This window comes from Nuphar pumila, chromosome 3, assembly GCF_984573655.1.
Source record: "Nuphar pumila chromosome 3, dmNupPumi1.hap1.1, whole genome shotgun sequence".
Lineage (NCBI taxonomy): Eukaryota > Viridiplantae > Streptophyta > Magnoliopsida > Nymphaeales > Nymphaeaceae > Nuphar > Nuphar pumila.
In genome coordinates, this window is record NC_143251.1 from 147320828 (window position 1) to 147331286 (window position 10459).

The window sequence follows — 10459 nt, forward strand, 5'->3', positions numbered from 1 at the left end:
TGCATCACTTGCAAAGATTTCTACGGAACTGAAGCAAGAATGGGCATCTTAAGCACAGGAGTTCACGTTATGGCAAAATCAAGTCTAGCAAAATGACGGCACTTCAATCAATAAGAACATTATTGTGAGAAAGTGGAACTTTTTGCAAGACCACCATTTCCCGAGCATAGCACAAATAATATCTCTTATTGTTGCAACCAGCAGGAAATCTTGAGCTCGCTTCCTTGATTGGAGAGGGAGAAGTCCGTGATATGCAGAGATGATCATACCAGCAATGTCGTTTTTTTTTTACACACACGCATATATATCAGGTTAGATTTTTTAAAGGTAATAAAAGAAGGCAAAAAAGAAAATCCTTTAAAGGAATACTTTTTAGTGGTAAATGGTAATAACCAGGGTGGCGTCACCATCACAAAAAATTAAAAAGGAGAGGGTAATAATTTAGAGACCCTCGAGCGCCAAGGTCAATCCTTTGTACTCTTTTTTTGTTTATCTTTATTTACTAAGGAATGGGTGGACGGTGATCGGCAGCAGTGGAGAGAAGATAGGGAGGGAGAGGGTTGTTTTGTTTTAGTTTATGACAGCATTCCCGACATACCTCGAGGACTTCAACAGTGACATTCTAATCACATTAAACACTCAACGACGAACAAATCCTTCAAAATCCCTTGCTCCTCCTGTCTAACCCATATATTTATGCCTTCAACCTGGGCTCGCACTCCCCTTCTTCTTCCCACCTCTCTCTCTCTCTCTCTCCGTGCCATTCAAATCCCAACAACTAGAACAAGAGCTAAATCTCTGACCGCCCCAAAGCTCGTGATTTCCCTTTCCCTCATCCCTTCTTTCATCTCTTATATTAATAATATTTTTTATTTGGAGGAATCCTGTCCCCCCATGTCCGAACCTCGCCACCGTTTCCCCCCTTGTCTTTCGAGCCTCGATGCCTCCGTTTAACCGCATGTATATCTACGGAGCTCGCTTGGATTGATCCGCTGACACAGCTCCTCCGTTATTCCTTCTTCATGGCTGCTTGCGTTTTGCACGGAAACGGATCCTCCGCCGGTGCACCACCAAAGCAGGCACAGCAGCAGACGCACCCCCAACTCTGTGACCCCAAACTCCACAGATTGCAGCAGCAACGGCACAAGCCAGGATGGCAGCCAGGAAGAGAGCGGCGGCCGAGATGGAGATGCCGTCCAGGCTAACCGACGTTGACAACTCCTTATCCTCCTCCTCCTCAGCATCGTCATCGTCATCCTTCGCTCCTCAGAGGATTTTTCGGCGATTTGGTGGTGGTGTTGATGTTGCCGCTGCGACGAACCAATACGTGATCGAGGCCCAGCAAGAAGTAGCAGGAGGGCAACCGCGGTGGTGGTTCCAACCACAGGAGTTCCAAGTTCCTCCTCCTCAGATGGGGCTCTCCGCCTGGCACTCCCACAATATGTTGCTTCCCTCCCTACATCGACCTCTTCCCAATCCCACCGCCATGACTCACGGTTTCTCAATGAACGCATCTTTTGTGGACCCTCCCCAACCGCCTGCGCTACCTCTACCGGCCTTACCCATCCTCCCGCCGCCCATCTGTGGTGGTGGGACGGGAATCTTCGCTATGCAGTCATCCTTCACGCCGGAGAGGGACAGCACCCTTATTTCCATACCACCTCCGCATCCTTCCCCATCTTCTACTTTCCAGATAAACTCCTCCTCCACCAACTCCACCGCGACGTCCTGGATAGATGGCATCATTAAAGACCTAATCCACTCCTCCACCAACGTGTCCATCTCCCAGCTGATTCAAAACGTCCGGGAGATCATCCATCCTTGTAACCCCAGCCTCGCCCTCCTCATCGAGCAAAGGCTCCGATCTCTCACGGAATCGCCTAGCCTCCTTGTCGCCGGAGGGCCCGGCAGCAGCAGCAGGAGGAGAGATCAAGTGTTCCCCGGGTCGGGCTTCAAGCTGTACCTGGATTCGAACCTGGTGGAGAACTACTCCCCGAGCGCTGCCATCAGCACCAACATCGATCACCTCAACCCCTTGATGAACTGGAGCGGTGCCCGTACCCAAGAACAGGAGGCGGAGACACCCCACGTTTCCACAGCCATCGCCGCCGCCACCACCACCACCGTAAGCACATCTCCCCGCCTATCCTTGCAATACCACTCACCGCCTCATAGATTGCCTTCTCAGGCACCCCCAACGACATCCGCCTCCCAGTCCCCAACCACTTCCGCCAAGAAATCATCCGACGATCGTCATCAGATGCAGCCGTCGCCCACGGCCCGGCTGAGCCAGGAGCAGCAGCAGAAGCGGGAAGAGGAAGGACTCTGTCTGCTGACGCTTCTGCTGCAGTGCGCGGAGGCGGTGTCGGCGGAGAACCTTGGGGAGGCCAACAGGATGCTGCTGGAGATCAGCGAGCTCTCCACGCCCTTCGGCTCGTCGGCCCAGCGGGTGGCCGCCTACTTCTCCGAGGCCATCTCCGCGCGGCTCATCAGCTCGTGCATCGGCGTCTACGCTCCGCTGCCGGCGTGCACCCACAGGCAGAAGATCGTGGCGGCCTTCCAGGTGTTCAACGGCATCAGCCCGCTGGTTAAGTTCTCCCACTTCACGGCCAACCAGGCGATACAGGAGGCGTTGGAGAGGGAGAACCGGGTCCACATCATCGACCTGGACGTCATGCAGGGCTTGCAGTGGCCGGGGCTCTTCCACATCCTGGCGTCCCGCCCCGGGGGGCCCCCTTTCGTCCGGCTGACGGGCGTCGGATCCTCCATGGAGTCCCTGGAGGCGACGGGCAAGCGGCTTTCGGACTTCGCGGAAACTTTGGGGCTGCCCTTCGAGTTCTTCCCGGTGGCCGACAAGGTCCGGAACCTGGACCCCGACCGCATCCGGGTGAGCAAGGCGGATGCCGTGGCGGTGCACTGGTCCAGGCATTCGCTGTACGATGTGACGGGGTCGGACGTGAACGCGCTGTGGGCGGTGCAGCGGCTGGAGCCCAAGGTGGTGACGCTGGTGGAGCAAGATGTGAGCCACGGGGGTCCCTTCCTCGCCCGCTTCGTAGAGGCCATCCACTACTACTCGGCCATCTTCGACTCGCTGGGCGCGAACTACGCGGAGGACAGCGAGGAGAGGCACGCCGTTGAGGAGGACCTGCTGTCCAGGGAGATACGTAACGTGCTGGCGGTGGGCGGGCCCGGCAGGAGCAGCGAGTTGCGGGTCGAGAGCTGGAGGGGCAAGATGAGGGAGGCGGGCTTACGCGGGATGTCCCTGGCGGGGAACGCTACCACTCAGGCCACCCTGCTGCTGGGCATGTTCCCCAACGAGGGTTACACCCTGGTGGAGGAGAAGGGCATGCTCAAGCTGGGTTGGAAGGACCTGTCCCTGCTGACGGCCTCCGCATGGAGGAGGCCCATCACCATGCTCTCTTGCGCTGCTACTGTTGGTGCAGTTCATCAGCATCAACGACCCATTCCGTAGCACTAGTTTTGCTGCTTTTCTTCTTAAGAGATGACGATGATGATCGTGATAGCATTAGCTTTGCAGGTAATGATAAATGCGCAGCGCTGTTCTCTTTCTCTGCCTTGTTTCTTTCTCGTTAGCCGCAAGGCTTGTTACTGTTGTGGTTCCTTGGTTCTTGCTATGTCTTATCCATCTTTTTGCATGTTGATATGATTGGATGGTCATCGTGGTGTTTGGGTTACGTAGGGACGAAAGCAAGCATGTAGAGTCTCTACACCTGTTAGAGTGTCGAGGACGCAGTTGAATGAAGGGAAGGGGAGAATGAAGGGGCGGAAGAAGAAGATGATCATGTCGATGATGATGTAGATTGATTTTGTACTCAAAACGTTGTTCAACACCTCTCTCTCTCTCTCTCTCTCTCATGAATGGAAGAGATATCCATCTTGCTTGCGTAGCTCTTGGATTCTCGCTCTCTCTATGAAATATAATCCTCGGAAGAGTGCTTGAGCGATAATAGGTATGGTAGGTTAATAGCGAAAGAAAGACAAGTTTGCGGTAGTGTGGGGGTCAGGTGATCTGGTATTCAACCAAACGTGTCCTAGGCCCCACAGCTGGCAATCCACGGGGCCCACGAGGTCAGCCTTGTACAGGATTGGTTGAACACGTGATCTGGGGAGGGTGGTCAGCCTTGATCACCTTTTGATCTCTGCTTTTTCTGACTTGGCTCTTTCGTTCTTCACCTCACCTTTTTTTACGGAAGCAAACGTGACATCTTGCTTCGTAACGTTGCCTTCTTTTCCGCTTTTCCGTTGGTAATAATCAGGTTACGGAGGTCAAACTTTCCTGGTTGATTGTATGTCGTCCACTCACGCACTTCTTTATCTGTTAGAGTTTTTTTAATGAAAGGCAAGTGATCCAACCGGCTGTTCTGGATGGTCAAAAAGTTCGTCCGACCCTTGGTTCGAACTGTGCTCAGCAGATAGCTCGGGTTTCAAGCTTGGGTGCACCAGTTCAAGACCGAACTGGCGCAACTCTTGAAGGGGGCGAGCCTCCAAACGGCGTCTCCTTGCCACAAATGGGGAACCCCCGCCTCGATGGAGCGAGCTATGATGGCAGACAAAAACTAAACAAAAGTTTACCGGTTGATAAGGTGCCGGTGCAGGGGTGTTGCACATGAAATCTCGGAGAGCCTTGCAACGTGCCATAGGTATGGGACTTGGTGCGGTGCATGGGGTTGAAGAGACGTATGCATGCCACTGATAGTGCCGTGTGGCTGAGCTTGGCACTGGGCTGTGCAAAGGGGTGTGGCATGTGCACGGGTTGGTGCAACGCAGGTGCTGAAAAGGTGTGTGCATGTCACTGATTGCGTCATGTGCCTGAGCTTGACACTGGACAGTGGAAGGAGTGTGTGACATGTGCACTGGCAGGGTGCAGTGCACATTCATAAGAGGTGCGTGCATGCCACAGATAGTGTCCTGTGCTGGAGTGGGGCACAGGGTTGTGCAAAGAGTGTGGCATGTGCACAGGTGTGGTGCAGTGCAGATGCGGCAACAGATGCATGGATGTGTGTGAAGTGTGGTGGAAGTGCCCCAAGAGTGATGGATTGGTTGGTTGCGGCGTGCATGAGGCAGTCGGGCCAACCCCGTGGCAAACAGGCCTTGCCCATGTGTGCAGAGTTTGGTGCACATGCATAACAGTGGTGTTGTGTGTTGCACATACCATTGTCGTGCGTGGTGCATGTGGCGTGCGAAGCACAGCATGCGGTGGGCACGTAGTTGCGGTGAGCTTGGTCAGGGCTTGGCATGTGCAGCAATGTGCGCAGTGTGGGCACAATTGCGTGCACAATCTTTGAGGCGATAATCCAACGAGCATTTGAAGTTGTTTGGGGCCAAGATCGAAGATTCACCGTGTAAATGGATTATGGGGAACGCGTGGGTGAAGGCGGATTTGAAGAATTCCGAAGTTGAGAAATTTATGGTTCCCCAAGTGTTATTCGGGTTCCTCTTGCTGGCAGGGGCCTGGCTCCTAAAACACCTATATAGGGGACCTCCTGTTTGAGCTGTCTGGCACATGTTGCAGCAGCTTGGCATAGGCACCCCCTATATCGCACGGGCAGCACTGGGAGTGCATGGGGGTGTCCGTGTGTAGTGCAAATCCCCCATGGGACGTAGGCAAAGGCCTTGGGTGCGCGGGTAGGCGACTCTTGGTGCGGCGGTGCGGTCCCAACTGTGCATGGTGGCACGGGGTTGTGCAAGTGAGTGCACAGCGCCAGCGAATGAGTTTGGGTGGTGCTTATCGCTATGGCATGGAATCATCAACTGGTCTTCGGATTGGGGGTCGAAAGACCTGGTCCCTTCGGTGGTGAGGTTATGTTGGGGGCGTGCCCATGGGGCTGCTATCTGCTCCATGGCACGCGAGGCTAAGGCTTCCGTGCGTTGTTGGCTCGGATGGCTAGGCTTGAGGAAAGGTGGCTTGCAATGATGGCTGGAGGCATAACATGCATTGGTAAAGGCTTTGGGATGTGTTATGCTCCCCATGACCCATGTTGGATGTTGGTTAAGTCGGTAGTGCTGCGAAGGCACGTTTTAGCCCTTGTCAACGTGCGCTTGCTTGTGGGAGTTGTAAGGCACGTTTGGCTCGGTGGTTGAATGTGCTAGCCGGTATGGGACGGCTATGCACGTAAGTGGCGATCAGATGCACGATGAACCATGTTCGGAAGGATTTCTTGAAAAGAAGGGTTTGCTAAGTTGACATTCCACTGGGTAAGAAGTTTACGTGTGGGAAACACGTGTTATGAGGCTGACTAGGCCGTGAGGCCTAGTGCCGCACGGGCCTTCCTTGGCTTGAAAGGCGAAAAATTTGGCCTTGGAAAATTAGCCCGTGACAAGGGGAGTGATCAGATAAAGAGACAAGCCGCGCGTGACAGTGGCTGAGGTTGCGGCAGCAGACGTGGCCCACGCGTTGGGCGCACGCTGAGGAGACACGGCACGCGCAGGAAGCCTCCCTTTTCACAGGGATAGCACGCGAATGACTCTGCAGGGGCGGATGCATATTGAGGCACACGGCGGAAGAAGCAGGCATGTCGCAGGGACGGCCGCACGTAGAGGCATGCGGCAAGGGGGCCTTGTGCGATGCACGCGACGCAAGGGTGCCGATATGTTGAAGTGCAGACAGGTAGAACGATTGCAAGGAGGCGACCACGAGGAATGTGAAGGTCGGATGGAGGTTTGCGCACTGCGGTGCACGGAGGCAAGTGAGGCGGATGCAGAAAGGGGGATGTGGATGAGGGGAAGGCGTGCACACTGCGGTGCGTGCAGGCGATGGGGTGGTTGCAGAGCATGGGGTGACCCACGTGTTGGGGCACGCGGCAAGGGCGGCTTGCGCAGTGCAGTGTGGATGGGCAGGGCATTGCGGGAGACTACACTTAGCACGATGGTGCGATGGTGCTGGGGCTGTCAGGTCGGAGACCACGGTTAGTCGAGCAAAGAACCACATCACTCGATGGGGGCTCATTGATACGAGCCTCACTAGAAGTGCCAACATTATTGGAGTGCACCATATGCGAAAGGTAAGATGTGTGGTGCATAGGCTCGGTGAGGTGAGCTGGTCCAGACAAAGGGTCAGTAGCGCGGACAAAAGTATTACTCAGACGCGTATAGCGCGTAAGGCACGCAGTCATGCAGAGCACAGGCGGGTGCGCTATGCAGCACGCAGGCACACAACGCGCGAGGCACAACATGAGGCGTGCATGGCACACAAAAGTGTGGCATCCATGCAAGAGCGCAGGAGAGCGATGTGCGGGCGAGAGCGTGCATGCACGATGTAGTGCGCAAGCGCGTGGTGGGTGATGCAGACGGGCATTGTGCAAGCGCCTAAGTGCGGTATGCGAGCGGCAAGCGAGCAATGCGTCAGAGCGCATGGCGCATGGGCGATGGAGCGCTCAGGCGCGGGATGCAAGTGTGCGACTCGTGAGTCAACATAGTGAGTTGGCTTTGCAGATGTGGCGAATTTTGATTAGAGAATTTTCAAGATGCCATAGTTGAGCAGCCAGGTCAACAGTTGACCTCGACTGGTACAAGGAAATGGTTGGGCCTATAAATAGAACCCCAACAATAGGTTTTGTATCTTTTTGGAAAAGTCAATTTGTAATTGTTGAAAAATAGTTTGGAACTTGGCTCCTCTGGGAGAGCTTGGCCTCACTTGTGGATTGGACTTTTGTTGAGGCTATCCAGCCTCAATGAAAGTTTCTGTTATTCTTCCACCTCTCACCTATCCGTTCTACCTAAATCATGTGCTTAAGCTTTAGATATACTAGAATGAGCATAATTTAAGCCACAACAACATGAATAATCCTAAAGGCTTGATGTGCAACAATTGATCTAGCTACAACACTTCTGTAGCCATTGCTACAGTAATTGCATTCGATATAAAGAGGATTTGCAAGTAATCTAGCTTGGCAATTCAAGCTGTAGACATCCGCAACTGAGCTTGAGATGAGTTGCAGCGGACAAAAATAGAGCTCAGCTGAACGATCTATCTGAACTCATTCTAGAAATCTGCAAATTAGCTGAGGCACTTCAGAGCGGAGCATATCAAGATCTTTTTACTTCCAGCAGTATAAGAAGTTACAACGTCAACAAAGATCATTGAATCAGCTGGATAAAGTAGAGATCAACTGATTGCTTCCTCGAACTTCACTGTTGGAGTTTGCAAAGTGTTGCAGACGTATCGCCTAAGCTTAACAAAGCTCACGATCATCTTAAAACACATTCAGATAAGTGCATTAATGATCTGAAGGTTTACTCGATTTTATATGCTTTTTGAACTGCAAAATTTGTTGGAATTAGAATCCTGCAGCAAGATCCGATCAAGTCATCTAGTTACTCCCAGAAATCAAACTTCTTGAACATCGTATTTTCTGTTTTGGAATTTATTTTGGCCTATTGATATCTCGTTAAACAATAATTACATATTCAGATTCCTCAGTTCAAGGGCTATCAAATTGAGTATTTACACATCCAAATTAGAGGTGTATTCACTTCAGAAAATGAAATCGAAGTCCAGCCTGTTGTTGATGCGCGCATATCGCTGGCCAAATTCTCGAAGCAATTTTCTGGCAAATCGTACATGCATTTCTGATGAATATTTAGTTTATGCTGGCAACTCATATACGAGGAACCTCGTGATGGCTTGCGTTTGGTCAATTGTTGACTTTCAATTTTAAGGACTATCCACGCACACACCGTGCAGGGACTGTTCAGGCTGTACAAGAGCCTAACTGCACATCAACTGTTTATGAAAATGCATCAAAGGCTTCATCAGCATAGATTCTGGGCACGGTTCTAGCGAGACCATATCAATTGGTATCAGAGTGATTTGTCACCAAATTTAAGTGTTCTTGGTTAATATACTAGAACGGATCTATCAGATACAACAGAAATTGGTAGCACACTACTTGATGTGCGATTGAAATTCCTAGTGCTATAGGTTTGTGCAACAACATTGACATACAATGATCACATGAAGTAACAGCGTGTGTGCATGATCGGGTCATTGTCAGACCCATACAAACACTCGCAAAAAAAAAATCAGCCTATGGGAGCTGCATTCACGGATGAAACACCTGTAGCAAGCTTGCGCAGAATAATGTTTACATCTGCTCATTGACTGCTTATTGTGTAACCATCTTGTATCAGACAGAGTTATTCAGTTAATGAGTTTCCGGACTGAGTGTTTGTCATAGACCACAACAGCCTGCTTGTTAGTGATTGTGTGTATTCTCTGCTACCGCAACGAATTGTTGCAGTTGCGCACACATTGGCGGCCGCAGAAAGGAGTATTAAGTATTGTAGAGTAGCATACATCGCAGTACATTGCAGTATAGCTCACATTCTATGTTGAGTGTTTCTGTGCTCATCATAGTCACGCTTGTCAGCAATTAAGCTTGTGAAGAACATCAAAGTAAGAAGGCACATCAGAATTGTTTCGTGCATAACGAAGATTGTTTATAAACCTGACATCGTATCTGCGAGTCTGGGGACTTATCATGTGTTGCGTTAACAATAGACATATTCAGTGTTTGAGTGCATTAGCAAAATTCTTGAGCCGCAACTAAATATTTCTATGTTGTGAAGCTTGAGAGACCGACGATAGTTGTTGTTCTGCATTCTGCAACATTACACAACCCTTGTTATGTAATGTTGTGTCTGCCTCGTCCACGCGTAACATGTCTCGCATAGCAATCGTAGTTCGTGAGCAGACCTTCACACAGCATCATCTATCATGGTCACATACCGCAGCCGATCCAAGACCAGATTTCTGATGAATTTAGAGTTTCAAACACTCTAGATTATCAATTCAGAAGTTGCAGCTAAGTGCAAAAACATTGCACCATAGTTTGATTGCATAAGAATTGTTTTACATTCAATGTGTTCACAGGTGACGGCTTGTGCATTGAAGTATCATCTATCAAAGGCTGAACAGACGCCGAACTGGGATATGAATTGAAAAAGAAAAGCTACAGCAGAAACTTGAAATTGTGTTTGCATGCACTTAAGCAATAAAGCTGGCATTTTGTAGATCTGTTCACTACAGCACAAGGGTTAGCTCATTCCACTGCTGCATCTCTTGCAACGTCGTGGAATTCCTATCTACTACAACACATAGTCTTACTGCACCACAAACCTGTGTGCATATCAAGTGACATCCGTTAGTAGTGCATCTGCTTGCTAAGCGTGACCATAGCTGAAGGAGTACTGCATATCTTAAGAGGCTACAGGATTTGTTGTGCGACACACAATTGTCGCAAGCATTGTAGTGTTGCATCCACATTGATGTTGATATAACAGACTTCCACATTACAATAATTTAATTACTACAACAAACTTTCATCTGCCGCATATCACAGTCCCTATTATTGCAGTGTTATTCAGGCAACACATTGGTCCTTGAAAATGAGTTCATATTGCAGCTCATGGCATGAGCATCAACAGCAACAGCGTGAAG

At 50.7% G+C, this 10459-nt stretch overlaps 1 protein-coding gene across 2 annotated transcripts; it reads left to right on the plus strand.

Moving 5' to 3' along the window:
• The first annotated feature begins 343 nt into the window (after positions 1-343).
• LOC149844339 (protein SCARECROW-like) lies at positions 344-3867 on the plus strand. Of its 2 annotated transcripts, none has more exons than XR_016431192.1 (2): positions 344-3538; positions 3701-3867. XR_016431192.1 is itself a non-coding variant. In XM_090002151.1 (2 exons), the coding sequence occupies exons 1-2, from the start codon at positions 1154-1156 to the stop codon at positions 3470-3472; spliced, it is 2256 nt and encodes a 751-aa protein (XP_089858277.1). In that variant the 5' UTR covers positions 344-1153; the 3' UTR covers positions 3473-3570. The 2 variants fall into 2 exon arrangements, 1 of the variants encoding a protein (XP_089858277.1); XM_090002151.1 differs by lacking the exon at positions 3701-3867 and having other exon boundaries at positions 344-2125; positions 2189-3570.
• The last annotated feature ends 6592 nt before the right edge of the window (positions 3868-10459 follow it).

Bases quoted from the DNA above. Each gene is read 5' to 3' on its own strand.
- LOC149844339 (XM_090002151.1), top strand. From the start codon at position 1,154: ATGGCAGCCAGGAAGAGAGCGGCGGCCGAGATGGAGATGCCGTCCAGG. The intron at 2,126-2,188 runs GTAAGCACATCT...TTGCCTTCTCAG, and splicing joins CCGCCGCCACCACCACCACC to GCACCCCCAACGACATCCGC.